The sequence below is a fragment of the Dendrobates tinctorius genome, unplaced genomic scaffold (assembly GCF_039654945.1).
Source record: "Dendrobates tinctorius isolate UK_male_01 unplaced genomic scaffold, ASM3965494v1 ptg000063l, whole genome shotgun sequence".
Lineage (NCBI taxonomy): Eukaryota > Metazoa > Chordata > Amphibia > Anura > Dendrobatidae > Dendrobates > Dendrobates tinctorius.
The window spans coordinates 11,581,246-11,600,760 of NW_027361731.1; the positions used below are offsets into that span (position 1 = coordinate 11,581,246).

Here is a 19,515-nt window from a genome sequence, read left to right on the forward strand (position 1 = left end):
GGGGATCACTCACCCTTGCGTTACCAATCTCTCCACCAGTTAACACCACCTGCTGTTTCTGCACAAGGGCCTTGATATCTTTATTAAGGGCATGCTGTTCTTTGTACGGGGCCGACTTGGCTATGTCTTTCAAAATGGTGATGACCTCACTTAAACAATTTTCAATCACATTTGTGCCTAATGTTATGATAGGTTGACACTCTGCTCTGTGCACCTCTGCCACCACAAGACCTTGGGCTTTGAGCTCCACCTTCCCCACTTTAATAACAACCTCCTTGTATCCCACCTGTGTCAGAGGTAGAACATTACTTGTTATTAATGACAAGTCACCATCAGGAAGTTGGGTGAAATTAGCATCAGTCCAATATCTCTGGTACAGTGTGTGAGGCATTGTGGTTACCTGTGATCCAGTGTCCATGAGGGCGGTGAAGGGGATACCATCCACTACCACAGGTATAAGTGGACGTCCTCCAACATACCTGTTTCTCCAGTTAGTTGCACCAGATTGTCTTACTCCTGGGGGTTGGTCCTCGGCCCCAGGGTTGCCCATTTAAAGGGAATCTGTCACCCATATTTAGTGATATCATGTAAAGATATCACCCAATTGTGCGTCCCATAAGGATTCTATTAGGATTTTTTATTCCCCTTGACCCCGCACCTTTGAGGCATAAATACCTTTTTTATCTTGTTGGGGATGTATGCAAATCGCCGCGGTCCGTTCTGATTGGCGTGGCTTAGTCGCCTTCATCCCCCCTCTCCTCGGCTTGCTGCACGTAATCTTCATCTGTGAATATCACAGATAACATTGGTTTCTGCGCTTGCGCATTGTAAAGGCCTCTGGCGTCTGTGCACTATGCTTTGCGCAACTGTGGGCGAAGCATATAATCGCTACTGCGCATGCGCCGGTATTTTCCAGCGCAGTCTATGCCCCGGAAGTGTGTCCTGCATGTGAAGACTTCCGGGGCATAGACCGCACTGGAAAATACCGGCGTATGCGCAGTAGAGATTATATGCTTCGCCACAGTTGGGCAAAGCATACTGCGCAGGCGCCAGAGACATTTACAATGTGCAACCGTGGAAACCAACGTTATCTGTGATATTCACAGATGAAGATTTCGTGCAGCAAGCTGAGGAGGGGGGGAAGGCTATGAAGCCACGCCCATCGGACCGGACCACGGCGATTTGCATGCATCCCCAGCGAGATAAAAAAGGTATTTATGCCTCAAAGGTGCGGGGTCAGGGGGAATAAAAAATCCTAATAGAATCCTTATGGGACGCACAATTGGGTGATATCTTTACATGATATCAGTAAATATGGGTGACAGATTCCCTTTAAAGAACATTCCCTTTCAATATGATCAACCTTATGGCACCGTCTGCAGATGGGTCTCCCAGAAGAGTCAAATCGGTCCGTTGTTCTCCTGCCGGCGCGAGTCAGTCGTCACTGATGTTGCGGCACTCTTTAGCCGTCACCATGGGAGATCATCTGGGCTTGATGCTAGTTGGATCCTCTCTGTGGGGGAACAAGTCTGGAGAGTCTGAACAGTTTTACATAGAGCAGCCATATTTTTAGTCAGTTCCTGTACTTGAAGTCGTAAATCTTCAGTAGAATCATCAACTGGAATCTGCACATGCTGTACTGCAGGCACCTGGGGTGGGGATACTGCCCCCTAGTGGTATGTAACTGCTGGATGTTTAACTGGCTCAGTGCAGACATAGGTAGATTCTATTAAGATACGGATGGATCTGTCTTTAAACTGAACAAAGTCCATGTCAGGGTTCTGCAATTACATCATGCGCAGTTGTGCCTTACTGGAATCAGACAAAAGACCTTCAATGAACTGCTCTTTCAGCATTTTGTTCTCATCTCTTACATTGTCTGGATAAATTTGTTTAATGGCCTGCAGCGCCTCCTGCAGGTTAAGAGCATAGTCTCTGACAGTGTCCTGTGATTTCTGTCTGCAGCTGAAAAATCGCATCTTTATTTCTGAAGCAGTACGGGTGTCACAAGTATCCCTTAATTTAGCAAAAATGTCTTTTACAGTCTTTTTATCAGTCGCTGGCCAAGATTTAACTTCTCTCTGAGCAGCACCACTGAGCAGACTTGTAAGTATACTGACTTTGTGCTCCTCCGACATAGGGTAAATTTCAAACATGCTGCGCAGCTTCGCTTTGAAGTCACTTAAGGTGTGCGATTCGCCATTGTATTGTGGCAGCCATGTCGCACCTGGTAAATAAGGCATGGTGAGAGGCAATATGGGAGCTTCAGCTGCTGCACCCTGAGCATCACCGGGATTAGACATCTTTCCCCCCTAGTTTGCTGGTGTGCGACTTGCCGCTTCAGTTGCTGCAGGTCATTGCTCCTGTAGGAATTTAGGCACGCACGGTATCCTGTTCTTGATGCCAAAATGATGCGCCCCAGAGGCTGTGGGATACTCTGTACCGGGCCGGTCGTCTTAAAGGGATGAGTCACAGTGGCAGTGACCTGGTCCGTGGCCCCAGGTGGTCATGTAAAAGGGGAGTATTGATTAGGGATAAAGTCTATGTAATGACTTGTGATGCCAGTTGGACTGTTCGACTGTATTATAGCCGGCACTGCAGATGATCCCTGGGAGAGTAGATGGTGATGGCAGTACAGATGTTTAACCCTCTCCAACCAGGGCTGACCCCCAGAGATTGAGATGGAAGTAAAAGGCACGGAGTAATAAGGCAGGAGACAAGGAAAGTCCCTTTATCATTTACTGTAGTTCAGATGCAGTTCAGAGGAGATATTACAATTCTGACCAGGTTACAGTCTGCGCTGCAGAATGGGAGTTATCCTTCTCTCTGCTGTGACTCGGTGTAAGCTTCCTGCTATTCTAATCTCTTCAGAGACCAAGGCTTATCTTTGACGGACTTTCTCAGGAATTTTGACATGTCGTGCTTTGTTTGGCTTTTTTTTTCCTTTTTCAAAAAGACTGCATATAAAACGTTTGAAACTTGACATGTTTATCCGCTATCAGGTTTCATCCTGAGGAAGAGGTCCTGCATGACTTTGAAATGAATTGACTTTGAAAACCTATTTAAATAAACATTTTTAAGGAAAATCTCCATATCTGATAGTCTTCATCAGCAGCGCTGGTACAAAGACATTATACCTGGATGAGCTATTCTGTGTCTTGCAGCAGCTGTTTTATGGTTTGAACATATTGCAACTCCATCAGGTGAGCATTATACTCCCCTATTTTCATTATATCTTGTTATCAGTTAAGACCCTGTTTTGCGCTTGTTTTTCTCCAGTATCTCGACTACAAGAAATCTCTGTAACGCTTTCAGGTTATTTGGTTAAAACCAATCAAGGACTGTTTGGACCTTAACGGGTCCATCTGAAACCTGAATGCAGAAGCCAAATGTCCTGAGAACTGGAGATGCTGTACCTCAAATTGACATTTCTCCAGGTTAGCAAATAAATAGTTGTCATGTAGAACCTGGAGAACCTGACTGACATTCTCACCATGCTCCTCCATAGTACGTGAGTGACAATATGTTGTCCAGGTCAATTACCATAAATCTGCTCACCAAAGAGAAAAAAATATAATTTATGACATTTTCAAAGACTGCCGGAGCATTGCTTAATCCCGAATGGCGTCACCAAATTATATATATGACCATTTACCTACAGATAATTGGTCAAACAGGTCAGGTATAAGGGGTAAAGGATAGGATTGTGAGCCGTGATTTTATTAAAGGGAATCTGTATGCTCGGGCCAGAGCCGCGACGGGAAGCAAAGAAGATGACGTCATCGCTAGGAGATGGGAGGCGCCGGACCGGACCATGACACCCATCGGACCCGGACCACCCCTGGATGAGTATGTTTCTCGTTTTCTTATCTTTCAGGTTACATCAGGGCTTATCTACAGCTTTACAGTATGCATTACAGAATGCTGTAGATAAGCCCCTGATGGCGGTGGCCGCAGATTATATGCGAAAAATAGGTAACAGACTCCCTTTAATCTCTTTAAAATCCAAGAACAGACGCAGCCCTCCATCCTTTTACCAAAAAAATCCCTCGGTGACTGGAGAGGTGGATGGCCGAATATGAGCCTCAGCCGGACTCTGGAAGGGGTTAAATAAACAAGATTTCTGCATTTTCGCTCGTAGAATGAAGTCTATAGCACAATCATATGCCGCCATATAGTAGCCGTCCGGTCACTGGTGATAATTCCCTCATGTGTGGGGTCTATTTGTCTCCAGAGAAATCACACGTTACATTCCACACAGAACACTGTGGAGAAAAGGCGGCGCGGGGTAATTGTGCCAGTAGTGAGGGGAATAATGGCGGGAAGGTCACTGACTGAGGAGAAGGCTCCATGTAGCGTCTGCACTCCGGAGATCATGTGACCCCTGACTCCTCCCCCCTGTGACCTCATCACAGGTCCTGTGCGCACAGAGCAGCCATATATGTGGAGTGCGGCTCTGTGGGTGGAGGTAGGTGCTGGAGGCTCCATTATTCTCTATGTGGAGTGCGGCTCTGCGGGTGGAGGTCGGTGCCGGAGGCTCCATTATTCTCTATGTGGAGTGAGGCTCTGCGGGTGGAGGTCGGTGCTGGAGGCTCCATTATTCTCTATGTGGAGTGCGGCTCTGCGGGTGGAGGTAGGTGCTGGAGATTCTCCGTTACTGAGTGCGGGGGACATTAACCCCTTCAGCACAGAGACTTTTTGGGGGGGTTTTGTTGCCACTTTATAAGAATCGCTATCTGAAGAGCCCGGCGTTGCCCAGGCATAGTAACTTACTGTGGTTAGTTATAACAAATTATAACGATTATCCTCCATCCCATAGTCCAGTGCCCATATACCCCTCATACATATCCTCCATCCCAGTAGCGTAGCTACCACGGGGGCAGAGAGTGCAGTTGCCCCGGGTCCCTTGCTGTAGGAGCCCACCCAGAGCTACTGCCACTGGGTGTACCACCTGAGTTGTAATCGGGGTTACCAGTTATGGGCCCACTCAAATTTTTGCCCCTCTCCCCGAGCTGAACCCCTAGCTATGCCTCTGCTCCATCCCATAGTCTCGTGCCCATATACCCATCACACATCCTCCTCCCCATAGTCCCGTGCCCATATATCCAACACACATCTTCCATCCCATAGTCCTGTGCCATATATCCATCATACATATCCTCCTTCCAATAGTCCTGTGCCCATATACCCATCACACATACTCCATCCCATAGTCCCGTGCCCATATACCATCACACATATCCTCTATCCCAGGGGTCCCCAACCTTTTTTGCACCAGGGACCGGCTTCAAGCAAGACCATTCTTCCATGGCCCGGCAGGGTGAGAATGGAGGCATGTCAGGGGTGGGGCTTTGGTCATAAGGGGGCGAGGCTATGGACAGGTTTAGTAGTCAGTGCATACTTATCATAATATAACATTTATAATGTGAATGAGACTCAACTCACCATAGGTTTTGAAGTGGGAGCACTGGGCTTGTTTCCCTGTATCAGTGGGAGCACTGGGCTTGTTTCCATGTATCAGTGGGAGCACTGGGCTTGTTTTCCTCCAACAAGACGGTCCCATCTAGGGGTGATGGGAGACAGCGACACCCGAAGTGTGTTCCTTATGTCCAGTCTACTCCGTAATCTCGTTTTTGCTGCTGTCATTGCAGAAAATCCAGTTTCACACAGATAGGATGTTGGAAATGGAAGCAGAGTTTTCAGTGCTTTTGTGGCGATCTCAGGATATTCTGCCTTGACTTTAATCCAGAACGTTGGGAGATTTGACATCTCAAACATACTTTTAAGGCTACCATCATTTGCAATTTCAAGCAGTTGGTCTTCTTCAAGCACGGACAAGGTCGATTCACCTGGCTTGTTCACAAATGGGTTGCGAATCCATTCCTTCCTAGTTCGTGGGTCTTTTGTGGTTGGAAAGTAATGCTCAAACTGTACTGAAAGCTGAGATAGATGATCATGCACTAGCTGGGAGAATGAAGGTTCAGGCTCGCTCTCTTCCAAAATCCCTGCTAATATTTGAAACATATCAAATATTCCTGTTCTCACTCGCCGTCCCCACACTTCTAGTTTGGCTTTAAATGCAGCAACTTTATCTGCCAACTTGAAGGCAGTTGTCATTCTCACCTGAAGTGACAGATTAAGTTCGTTTAACAAGTTGAATATGTCACATAAGTAAGCAAGTTTTGTGACCCATTCCTTACTACTGAAATGTGCTGCAAGTGGTGATTCTTTTTCTAAAAGAAATCTATGAAGCGGTTCTCGTAATTCAAAAACTCTGGCCAGTGCTCTACCTTTAGAAAGCCATCTGACTTCAGTGTGTAAGAGAAGACGCTTGTGCTCCGCATCCATCTCCTCACAGAGCTGCTCAAACAGACGTGAGTTAAGGGCGTATGCTTTGATGTGATTAATAACTTTAATCACATCTTGCAAAACGGTGTTAAGTTCAGGTGACATTTTTCGGCTTGCCAGCATTTCTCTATGGATGACACAGTGCGTAGACTCACATTCAGATGCAACCTGTTTGACCCGAGTAGTTAAACCAGAAAACCGTACAGTCATGGCAGCTGCTCCGTCCGTGCATATACCTACACAAAATGACCAGTTTAATTTTCCTGATATGTAATCATCCAAAGACTTGAATAGTTCTGCACCTGTGGTGTTGGCTGCCAACAATAATGCACATAACATATCCTCATGCACATCCTCCTGGAAAATATATCGCACATAAACAAGCATCATTGCTTTGTTGTCAACATCAGTAGACTCATCAACCTGGATTGCATACCATGGTGACGTATTAATCCTCTCTAACAACTGTCCCTCGACGTCTTCTGCTATTTCATTAATTCGTCTAGTGACAGTGGTCGCTGAAAGAGGAACCTGTGCCACATTTTTAACTGCAGCCTCTCCAAAAAGTTCGTGGCAAATGTCCTTAGCAGCAGGCAGGATCAACTCTTCACCAATAGTGAAGGGCTTCTTAGCCTTAGCAATGCGGTTAGCCACCAAAAATGATGCTCTCGGTGCAGACACATTTGTTGATGTGGTGGCCTTCAATAATTTCTTCTGTCCTTCATGTTCACGCTTTTTTCTTTCAAAAAACTCCAAAGGCTTGTCTTTTGATGCAGGGTGCTTGGTCTGTAAGTGGCGAGCCAGTTTTGAATCCTCATTGGATAGCTGGTCACCACATATCACACAGAGTGGGGTTGGGGCGTTTGAATCGCCTGTTGCGATGAACCCATAATTTAAGTAGGACTCATTGTATTTTCTTTTAAATGCAGCTTTCTTTTTTTTTGCAGTCATGGAGTCTTCATCTGTCTCATCATTAGGTCTTTCTCCCTTTTCAAAGAAGCTCTCTAGCAATGTTTGTTTTTTACTCATTTTACAAGAGTTGGAGGCGTAGTGGGCCCCTAACGCTGAAAGATGGATACTGCTACTGATGACTGTCACTGCTAATGATGATTGGAACCTACAAGGAAATGGAGCATTGAGCACTTAGAAAAAATTGTACTGGAGTACTGTACATGCTGATTATTTTTTAATCATGGTGTATGCATAGCTCTGCTCCCACCCTTGTATACACAGCTCCGCTCCCACCCTTGTATACCTGGCTCTGCTTCCACTCTCCCATCCTGTATACATGGCTCCACTCTCCCTCCCTTGTATATATGGCTCCGCTCCCATTCTCCCTCCCCTGTGTATATGGCTCCGCTCCCACTCTCCCTCCCTAGTATATAAGGCTCCGCTCCCATTCTCCCTCCCCTGTGTATATGGCTCCGCTCCCATTCTCCCTCCCCTGTGTATATGGCTCCGCTCCCATTCTCCCTCCCCTGTGTATATGGCTCCGCTCCCATTCTCCCTCCCTTATATATATGGCTCCGCTCCCATTCTCCCTCCCTTATATATATGGCTCCGCTCCCATTCTCCCTCCCTAGTATACATGGCTCCGCTCCCATTCTCCCTCCCCTGTATATATGGCTCCGCTCCCACTCTCCCTCCCTTGTATATATGGCTCCGCTCCCATTCTCCCTCCCCTGTGTATATGGCTCCGCTCCCATTCTCCCTCCCCTGTGTATATGGCTCCGCTCCCATTCTCCCTCCCTTATATATATGGCTCCGCTCCCATTCTCCCTCCCTTATATATATGGCTCCGCTCCCATTCTCCCTCCCTTATATATATGGCTCCGCTCCCATTCTCCCTCCCTAGTATACATGGCTCCGCTCCCATTCTCCCTCCCCTGTATATATGGCTCCGCTCCCACTCTCCCTCCCTAGTATATAAGGCTCCGCTCCCATTCTCCCTCCCCTGTATATATGGCTCCGCTCCCAGTCTCCCGGCCTCCCTTGTATATATGGCTCTGCTCCCAGTCTCCCGGCCTCCCTTGTATATATGGCTCCGCTCCCAGTCTCCCGGCCTCCCTTGTATATATGGCTCCGCTCCCATTCTCCCTCCCTTGTATATATGGCTCCGCTCCCATTCTCCCTCCCCTGTGTATATGGCTCCGCTCCCACTCTCCCTCCCTTGTATATATGGCTCCGCTCCCACTCTCCCTCCCTTGTATATATGGCTCCGCTCCCACTCTCCCTCCCTTGTATATATGGCTCCGCTCCCACTCTCCCTCCCTTGTATATATGGCTCCGCTCCCATTCTCCCTCCCTAGTATACATGGCTCCGCTCCCATTCTCCCTCCCTTGTATATATGGCTCCGCTCCCATTCTCCCTCCCCTGTGTATATGGCTCCGCTCCCACTCTCCCTCCCTTGTATATATGGCTCCGCTCCCACTCTCCCTCCCTTGTATATATGGCTCCGCTCCCATTCTCCCTCCCTTGTATATATGGCTCCGCTCCCACTCTCCCTCCCTTGTATATATGGCTCCGCTCCCACTCTCCCTCCCTTGTATATATGGCTCCGCTCCCACTCTCCCTCCCTTGTATATATGGCTCCGCTCCCACTCTCCCTTGTCTATATGGCTCCGCTCCCACTCTCCCTCCCTTGTATATATGGCTCCGCTCCCATTCTCCCTCCCTTGTATATATGGCTCTGCTCCCAGTCTCCCGGCCTCCCTTGTATATATGGCTCTGCTCCCACTCTCCCTCCCTTGTATATATGGCTCCGCTCCCAGTCTCCCGGCCTCCCTTGTATATATGGCTCCGCTCCCAGTCTCCCGGCCTCCCCTGTATATATGGCTCCGCTCCCATTCTCCCTCCCTTATATATATGGCTCCGCTCCCATTCTCCCTCCCCTGTGTATATGGCTCCGCTCCCACTCTCCCTCCCTTGTATATATGGCTCCGCTCCCACTCTCCCTCCCTTGTATATATGGCTCCGCTCCCACTCTCCCTCCCTTGTATATATGGCTCCGCTCCCATTCTCCCTCCCTAGTATACATGGCTCCGCTCCCATTCTCCCTCCCTTGTATATATGGCTCCGCTCACATTCTCCCTCCCGTGTATATGGCTCCACTCCCATTCTCCCTCCCCTGTGTATATGGCTCCTCTCCCATTCTCCCTCCCGTGTATATGGCTCCGCTCCCATTCTCCCTCCCCTGTGTATATGGCTCCGCTCCCATTCTCCCTCCCGTGTGTATGGCTCCGCTCCCATTCTCCCTCCCCTGTGTATATGGCTCCGCTCCCATTTTCCCTCCCTAGTATATATGGCTCCGCTCCCATTCTCCCTCCCTAGTATATATGGCTCCGCTCCCATTCTCCCTCCCTAGTATATATGGCTCCGCTCCCATTCTCCATCCCCTGTGTATATGGCTCCGCTCCCACTCTCTCTCCCTTATATTTATGGCTCCGCTTGGCTCCCCCATCCTCCCCCATCCTCCCCATCATGCTTACCCTCACGTCGCTGAACTTCCTTCCCGTCGCTGCACGTCCCTGCATCTCGCGGCGCTTCAGCTTCTTCCTGTGCGGAGCGGTCACGTGCTACCGCTCATTAAGGTCCATGAATATGGACGCCACGCCTATGGGAGATGAGTGGCGTCCATATTCATGACCTTAAATGAGCGGTAGCACGTGACCGCTCAGCGCTGGATGAAGCCGCCGCTGGATGAAGCCGCCGCGGGATGCAGGGTGAGTATCAGCTGCTGCACCGCCCCCCAGCTCCCCTTGTGTCCGCGGACCGGCAAGGCACTGCAACGGCCCGGTGCTGGGCCGCGGACCGGCGGTTGCGGACCCCTGCTCTATCCCATAGTCCCATGCCCATATACCATCAAACATATCCTCTATCCCTTAGTGAAGCTTAATTGTTGCCACATGGGTTTTTTTTGCCTTCCTCTGGATCAACATGATAGGGCAAGTTAGGATAGGATATGGGTTGAACTAGATGGACTTAAAGTCTCCCTTCAACCTTAATAACTATGTTACTATGTTACTGTGTTAGTCCAGTGTCCATATACCATCATACATATCCTCCATCCCATAGTACAGTGTCCATATACCATCAAACATATTCTCCATCTCATAGTCCCATGCCCATATACCCATACACATCCTCCATCCCATAGTCCTGTGCCCATATACCCATCACACATATCCTCTATCCCATAGTCCAGTGCCCATATACCATCACACATCCTCCATCCCATAGTCCCGTGCCCATATACCCATCACCCATCACACATATCCTCCATCCCATAGTCCAGTGCCAATATACCCATCATACATATCCTCCATCCCATAGTCCCGTGCCCATTTACCCCTCACACATATCCTCCATCCCATAGTCCAGTGTCCATATGCCATCATACATATCCTCCATCCCACAGTCCCGTGCCCATATACCATCCACATCATCCCATAGTCCCGTGCCCATATACTCATCACACATATCCTCCATCCCATAGTCCAGTGCCCATATACCCATCACACATCCTTTATCCCATAGTCCCCATCTGGGTGGCGCTAAGCAGGGAGTTCCTGGAGATGTGCTGTAATGTAACCTGGCAGTGCAGCTCTGTGTGCGGCCACTGATGATGCGATTTTCTACACTGGTAACAATAGAGCGTGGCAGTAATAGAGGAGGGGGTGACTCATTTCTATCATGTGCTCTCTGCTCCTTTCTGGGGGGCAGACAATGGCTGGGAGCTTATGTTCCCGGGGATGCTAGGTTTCTCCCACCTGGTCAGTGTCTGCTGAGGTGCTGTGGAGTGGGAAAACTGTTGCTCATAGCAACCAATCACCGCTCAGCTTCTTTTAAACAACCCTGGTGAAATGAAAGATGCTTAGAGATTAGGTGGAGCTATGTGGAGTGGGCATGTCTGATAAACACCTACATTCATATATATATATATATATATATATATATAGTGCTTTGCGAAAGTATTCGGCTCCCTGGAAGTTTTCAACCTTTTCCCAAATATCGTGCTTCAAACATAAAGATAACAAATATAAATTTTTGGTGAAGAAACAACAACAAGTGGGACACAATTGTGAAGTTGAACGAAATTTATTGGTTATTTTAAATTTTTGTGAAAATTCAAAAACTGAAAAGTGGGACGTGCAATATTATTCAGCCCCTTTAACTTAATACTTTGTTGCTCCACCTTTAGCTTCGATTACAGCTGCAAGTCGCTTGGGGTATGTCGCTATCAGTTTTGTACATCGAGAGGCTGAAATTCTTGCCCATTCTTCCTTGGCAAACAGCTCGAGCTCAGTGAGGTTTGATGGAGATCGTTTGTGAACAGCAGTTTTCAGCTCTTTCCACAGATTCTCGATAGGATTCAGGTCTGGACTTTGACTTGGCCATCTAACACCTGGATACGTTTACTTGTGAACCATTCCATTGTAGATTTTGCTTTATGTTTGGGATCATTGTCTTGTTGGAAGACAAATCTCTGTCTCAGTCTCAGGTCTTTTGCAGGCTCCAACAGCTTTTCTTCATGATTGATCCTGTATTTGTCTCCATCAATCTTCCCATCAATTTTAACTATCTTTCCTGTCCCTGCTGAAGAAAAGCAGGCCCAAACCATGATGCTGCCACCACCATGTTTGACAGTGGGAATGGTGTGTTCATGGTGATGAGCTGCGTTGCCTTTACGCCAAACTTCAAAGTGCCCTGGATGAATTTGCACCTTCTATACATAGAACAACACAACACAGATGGCGACAACCCTGGCACACCTTGCAAACATGTTTCCTGCAGCGGTGCTCCAGGTGCGCCGAACGTCTGTGGAGAAAATCCAGTCTACACGAAGATTTCATCCATTATAAGTTTATGCTTCGAACATACAACACTGCCCTTCACCTCTCCAAACAAACCTATTTCAACACCCTCATCACCTCACTGTCCAATAACCCGAAACGTCTCTTTGACTCTTTTCATTTTCTACTCAACCCAAGAGTACAGGCCCCAAACACGGAGCTTCGAGCTGACGATCTGGCCAATTACTTAAAAGAAAAAATTGACCAGTCTCGACAGGAAATTATCTCCCAATCACCTCATACCATGCACTGTCCTCCCTCCCCCACTGCATCTAGCTCACTCTCTGATTTTGAACCAGTCACAGAAGAAGAAGTAAGTAGGCTCCTTGCATCTTCTCGCCCAACCACTTGCACCAGTGACCCATTTCCGTCACATCTACTCCAGTCTCTTTCCCCTGCTGTCACCCCTCACCTAACTAAAATATTTAACCTCTCTCTCTCTTCTGGTATCTTTCCCTCATTTAAGCATGCCATCATACATCCACTACTTAAAAAAACATCCCTTGACCAAAACTGTGCCGCTAACTATAGACTTGTCTCTAATCTTCTCTTCATCTCTAAACTCCTGGAACACCTGGTCCACTCCCGTCTTATCCGCTATCTCTTTGATAACTCTCTTCTCGACCCTCTCCAATCCGGTTTCCGCTCTTTACACTCTATTGAAACTGCCCTCACTAAAGTCTCTAATGATCTACTAACAGCTAAATCAAATGGTCATTACTCCATGCTAATTCTCTTGAATCTCTCTGCAGCATTCAACACTGTGGATCATCAGCTCCTCCTCACTATGCTCCGTTCCATTGGCCTCAAGGACGCCGTTCTCTCCTGGTTCTCCTCCTATCACTCTGACCGCTCCTTTACTGTGTCTTTTGCTGGTTCCTCCTCCTCTCATCTACCCCTTACTGCTGGGGTTCGTCAAGGATCAGTCCTAGGCCCCCTCCTCTTCTCTTTGTACACTGCACCTATTGGTCAAACAATCAGTAGATTTGGTTTCCAGTACCATCTCTATGCTGACGACACCCAATTATATGCTTCTTCTCCTGACATCACGCCTGCCTTTCTAGAAAAGCACCAGCGATTGTCAAAACACTGTGTCTAATATCATGTCCTCACTATATCTGAAACTGAACCTGTCAAAGACTGAACTCCTTGTGTTTCCTCCCTCTACTAATGTACCTATACCCGACATTGCCATTTCCGTGTGTGGTTCCACTATTACTCCCCAGCAACATGCCCTCTGTCTTGGGGTCATACTTGACTCCGAGCTTTCCTTTGCCCCCCACATACGATCACTGGCTCGCTCTTGTTATCTGCACCTCAAAAACATTTCTAGAATTCGACCTTTTCTTACTTTTGACGCCGCAAAAACTCTTACTGTTTCTCTTATTCATTCTCGTCTCGACTATTGTAACTCTCTTCTAATCGGTCTTACCAAACCCTCCCCCCTCCAATCTGTCTTGAATGCTGCGCGACGCCTCTACCTTGTGCAAGTCATTACACTGGCTACCCATCCACTCCAGAATCCAGTACAAACTTATTACCCTCACCCACAAAGCACTCCACAGCTCAGCACCACCCTACATCTCCTCCCTCGTCTCAGTCTACCACCCTACCCGTGCCCTCTGTTCTGCTGATGACCTGAGGTTAGCATCCTCAATAATCAGAACCTCCCACTCCCGTCTCCAAGACTATACTCGTGCTGCGCCAATTCTTTGGAATGCACTTCCCAAGTCCATACGATTAATTCCCAATCCCCACAATATTAAGCGTGCCCTGAAAACGCATTTATTCAGATTGGCCTACCGCCTCAACATATTAAGCTAATCTATCCCTGTGTGGCACAGCCAAAAGTTTTACCATAACCAGGTTCCCCGCATCATGTTCCCACATGCCTTATGCATCTATAAGCCCCCTGTGTCTGTACTGTTGCACACTTAACATTATGGCTGGTCCATACAATTAGGGCAACTGTTACCACCCACCTTTCGTGTCTACCTCTTTCCTCATAGACTGTAAGCTTGCAAGCAGGACCCTCATTCCTCTTGGTATCTGTTATGATCTACGTCATTATTGTTATGCTGTAATGTCTATTGTCTGTACAAGTCCCCTCTGAAATGTAAAGTGCTGCGGAATATGTCGGCGCTGTAGAAATAAAATGTATTATTATTATTATTAAACATATAATTTGGCATTGTTGCCAAAAAGTTCGATTTTGGTTTCATCTGACCAGAGCACCTTCTTCCACATCTTTGGTGTGTCTCCCAGGTGGCTTGTTGCAAACTTTAAACAACACTTTTTATGGATATCTTTGAGAAATGGCTTTCTTCTTGCCACTCTTCCATAAAGGCTAGATTTGTGCAGTGTATGACTGATTGTTGTCCTATGGACAGACTGTCCCACCTCAGCTGTAGATTTCTGCAGTTTATCCAGAGTGATCATGGGCCTCTTGGCTGCATCTCTGATCAGTCTTCCCCTTGTTTGAGATGAAAGTTTAGAGGGACCTGAGAGCAATGGTCAGACGGAGCGCACTAACCAGTCCCTGGAACAGATCCTCAGGTGTCTAACCTCTGCTAGACAGAATGACTGGTGCGATGCACTGCCATTGGCTGAATTTGCCTTCAATAGTCGGGTGAGTCAATCCATATGACTCCTTTTTTGATCAATTATGGGTTCAGTCCTCATTTTGGTGAGTTTTCTCATCTGGACTCAGGGTGTCCCAGGGCTGAGGGCTCTGTTCAGCGATTACAGAATACATGGGCAGAAGTTCAGTGGAGTATATCTAGGTCTCAGGGCAGGTATAAGTTTTTTGTGGACAGGAAACAAACACCATGGCCCACGTTTCAGGTTGAAGACAAGGTTTGGCTCTCCACGCGAAACATTAAGTTGAAGGTTCCTTCAGCCAAGTTGGGGCCCAAATTCATTGGCCCATACAAGATTGTGGAAAAAAATCAATCCAGTGGCGTATACGCTGTGCCTTCCACCCTCTTTCAAGATCCCTAACGTCTTCCACAAATCTCTACTGAAACCTTTTGAAGCAGTCCGGGGAGACTCCGAGTCCGCTGCTCCTCCTGTTTTGGTCGAGGGGCAGGTGGAGTACGAGGTTGGTCATATCGTAGATTCCAGGTTGGTACGGTGGTCGGTACAGTACTTGGTTCATTGGAAGGGGTATGGACCGGAAGACAGGTCCTGGGTACCGGCCCGGTTGATGCTTGCTGATCGCCTGGTGCGGGCTTTCCATGCTAAGTACCCGGGCAAGCCTGGGGGTCCAGAGGCCCCCCGTTGAGAGGGGGGTACTGTCATGATCTCAGTGTGGGTTTGACTCGCACACGTGGGGTTAATGTCTGGAACCAGTGCTGATGACTGGCATTCCTGGGGTTAAAGGTTGTGATCCCAGTGCAGGCTTACCTGCACACCTGGGGCTATGATTGTAGCCTCTCCCTGGTTCTGGGAGAGGCTTCTTATAGCCTCAAGACGCTCCCATCCCGGTCAGTTAGGCTCACATACAGCGTTTTTTTAGCGGTTTTTACTGCGGTTTTCACTATAAAACCACTATAAAACCACTAAAAATAAGCTTCCCAGTCATTTCTATGCATTTTGCACTTTTTGTGCTCATTGATGCGTTTTTTAAAAAAGCAGCATGCTCATTAATTTTGCGGATTTTTCCGTGGTTTTGGCTTCTTCCATGCGTTTTGAAACCGCTGAGGAAAAAAACGCATCAAAAAACGCCCAAAAACCGCCGCTGAAAAATAGGTGCAGTTTCTGGGAAGGGATTCAGGTTTTTGAGCAGAAATTTTCTGCAACTTGTGCACTTAGCCTTATACTTTAACCCATGGCATTGTGTGGTGACCCCTGACTGTGTTTGTGCTGTGTTCTGGTTGCTTGATTCTCTGTGTACGACTCGGTCTGTTCTCTGGATATTGCTTTGGATTTTGCTTGGTACCTTCTATGTCTGTTTGGTTTTGACTTCTGCTTGGCCCTGACTATCCGTTCTGTCTCATCCCTGGTACTTTACTGATATCTCTGTGTATGACCTCCGTTTTGCCTGACTCTGAGTATTTCTGTATAGTGTCCTGCCATCTCTGAAAGCAGGATGCTAAGCCCATCCCCCTTGCAGTCACAAGACCGTAGGTCCTGTGACTGCTTGCTAAACTTCAGCGTCCACAGGTCCTGTGTATCTGTACTTTCTGGCTGTACCTGACCCCGGGCCCCCCTACAGTGCGGGTGAGTCCCTGCTCAGCGGAGGCTGCACGCCGGCGCTGACAGGATCCTGACAATATTCACCTGTCCCGGTTCCAATGCTGCTTGCCGCTGGCTATCCGCCGGGTCCGTCTGTCAGTGATGTTCAGGCAGCAGAGGACGCGATGACTTAGTCAGTGTGCGCCCTCTGCTGAATGTCACTGCAGAGGGACCCAATGGGCAGACAGCGGCATGCAGCGTTGGAACCGGGACAGGTGAATATCTCAGGTGCCAGGTCCTGAGCCAGCTGTGATACCTGTCCCCCATAGCGCTACCGTGTCCCCGCCTGCTCAGCACACCGGCACCTGGCCCCCTGGGACAAGAGGGGAGTATGTCCTTTTTTTTTTTTAATACCTGCAGTAGCGGCAGCAGCAATATATGGTGGCATAATCTATGGGGCATCTTATGGGGGTAGCATATGCGGGCATATTCAATGGAGCATCTTATGGGGGCAGCATATTGGGGTATATTCAATGGAGCATCTTATGGGGCAGCATATGGAGGCATATTCAATGGAGCAATGGAGCATCTTATGGGGCAGCATATGAGGGCATATGCAATGAAGCATCTTATGGGGGCAGCATATGGGGGCATATTCAATAGAGCATCTTATGGGGGCAGCATATGGGGCATAATCTATGGAGCATCTTATGGGGCCTATTCTATGGAACATTTTATGGGGCAGCATATGGGGCATAATCTATGGAACATCTTATGGGGCCAGGGCATATTGTTCTATGGAGCATCTTATGGGGCCATTATTAACCTTTGTGCAGCATTATATGGGGTGTATTTTGTATGGAGCATCTTATGGGGCCATCATGAACTGTATGGAGCATTATATGGGGCTCCTGATTCAATATGGCTATTCAAAAACATTTAACCTACTGACGTCTCAATTAATTTTACTTTTATTTGTATCTATTTTTATTTTTGAAATTTACCAGTAGCTGCTGCATTTTCCACTCTAGGCTTATACTCGAGTCAATAAGTTTTCCCAGTTTTTTGTGGCAAAATTAAGGGGGTCGGCTTATGCATGGGTCGGCTTATACACGAGTATATACAGTATATAGAGGTAAAATTATGTTCTGCTCATGAGCATCCATGTCTCTTTTAATGCATCACATCGTTTATTTGCCTGCAGCAGCTGCTTGACATCGGACACTAAATGTGAGTTTGTCGTCCATCCATACACCCAGGTCTCTTTCAGTGACAGTTTTGCCCAGTGTTTTACAATTAAGCACATAATTATACATCTTGTTTGTTCTACCCAAGTGCATGACCTTGCATTTATCCCCATTAAAGCTCATTTGCCATTTATCAGCCCAAGCTTCTAGTTTACATAAATCCTCCTGTAATATAAAATTGTCCTCCTCTGTATTGATTACCCTGCAGAGTTTAGTGTCATCTGCAAATATTGAAATTCTACTCTCTATGCCCCCTACAAGGTCATTAATAAATGTTAAAAAGAAGCAGGCCCAATACTGACCCCTGTGGTACCTCACTGCGAACCGCTACCCAGTCCGAGTGTGCTCCATTAAAAACCATCCTTTGTTTCCTATACCTGAGCCAGCTCTTAACGCACTTACACATATTTTCCCCTATCCCCATTGTTCTCATTTTACGTATCAACCTTTGGTGTGGCACCGTATCAAAAGCTTTTGAAAAGTCCATGTACACCACGTCCACTGCATTTCTTTGGTCCAGTCCAGAACTTACCTCTTCATAAAAGCTTATCAGATTAGTCTGACAGGAACTGTCCCTCGTAAACCCATGTTGAATTTGGGCCATGAGGTTAGTCTTCTTCAGATACTCCAGTATAGCATCTCTTAGAAAACCCTCCAAGATTTTACCTACAGTTGAGGTTAAGGGGTTAAACTGCCAGGATTTTTATTGCAGCCACACCTGTGCCGTCCCTGCGGTGTACATCTATGTTCTGGGGCCCAAAAGGGTTAAAAAAAATTTAAACAATTGTTTATTGCGTGAAAAAATAAAATGTGTCTTCTGCTTTTTCCATGTTTTTTTCTTTTTACAAGAATTGTTGGAGCCAATTTTCTTTAGAAACATTATTATATCTGCTTTATTTCTGGTGTTTTTCTTGTAATATAGGAAAGTCTAAGGCCAGAAATAAACCCCATAAATCGTTGTACATGGAGACTTTGGGATCAGATCATTTCTGTCTGCGGTGTTTCAGAAAATAAAAAAATCTTTTATAAAAGCCTCAAACTTCTGTGTGTGACTCAGAGCTGAGATCTATCGTGATAGAAGATTACAGTGCGGGGAAGACGGGAAACCTTCATATAGACGGCCGGTGGGGATGGAGTCAGTGACCGACTCTGGACAAATATGTTTCAAGAGCCATAGTAGAAGATGAAGATGTCGTCCTCATCATGAAGGAGTTATTTCTCCTGTCACGTGTAATGAATATCTCCTGCAGTATTGCTAATGCCGATTCCAGTGTCTGTAAGGCTGGTTTCACATTTGCAAATGGAGGGCTGCGGACTTCCTTCGTGAAGCTCCGCCCCCTGCCACGTCTCCTCCGGTCAGCTCCGCTTATTTCTGCATGCGGCTTCATGCGGCCTGCGTACCGTATCTTTAGCATTGGGTACGCAGGCCGTGCTGCAGTATGTGGAAGCCGCCCCGCATAAAATTCCAACATGATGCGTTCTATGCAGGTTGCTGCGGCGTCAAAAAGACGCATGCGGCGGCATCCGCATACTGCGGCACAGCCTGTGTACCCAATGTTAAAGATAGGGTACGCAGGCCGCATGCAGAAATAGGTGGAGCTGACCGGAGGAGGCGCGGCAGGGGGTGGGGCTTCACGAGGAAAGTCTGCAGTCCTCCGTCCGCAAATGTGAAACCAGCCGAAATGAGACGAGAATTAGCGTTATGGAAGATGAGTCTATGAGAAACGTATTCAGCTGCCGACTCCGAGGGAGAAACTGCTTGTTGTCTGTGGCCTAAAATATAATAATAATAATCTTTAATTTTTATATAGCGCTAACATATTCCGCAGCACTTTACAGTTTGCACACATTATCATCACTGTCCCCGATGGGGCTCACAATCTAAATTCCC

The 19,515-nt window shown here is 47.3% G+C and overlaps 2 protein-coding genes across 4 annotated transcripts in view; one reads left to right on the forward strand and one right to left on the reverse strand.

Moving 5' to 3' along the window:
* Window positions 1-3,311: 3,311 nt before the first annotated feature.
* On the reverse strand, window positions 3,312-7,377 carry LOC141093958 (SCAN domain-containing protein 3-like). Its single transcript, XM_073579634.1, has 3 exons — window positions 5,669-7,377; window positions 3,494-3,550; window positions 3,312-3,372 (listed from the first exon to the last, which is right to left on the reverse strand). The coding sequence occupies exons 1-3, from the start codon at window positions 7,375-7,377 to the stop codon at window positions 3,312-3,314; spliced, it is 1,827 nt and encodes a 608-aa protein (XP_073435735.1).
* Window positions 4,478-19,515, forward strand: part of LOC141094202 (uncharacterized) — a 42,665-nt gene continuing 27,627 nt past the window's right edge. For 2 of the 3 annotated variants that reach the window (XM_073579980.1, XM_073579981.1), the window contains exon 1: window positions 4,479-4,633. The gene's annotated coding sequence lies outside the window, so the exon portion shown is untranslated. Of the gene's footprint in view, window positions 4,634-19,515 lie in introns of all 3 variants that reach the window. The other variant, XM_073579979.1, reaches the window with a different exon arrangement.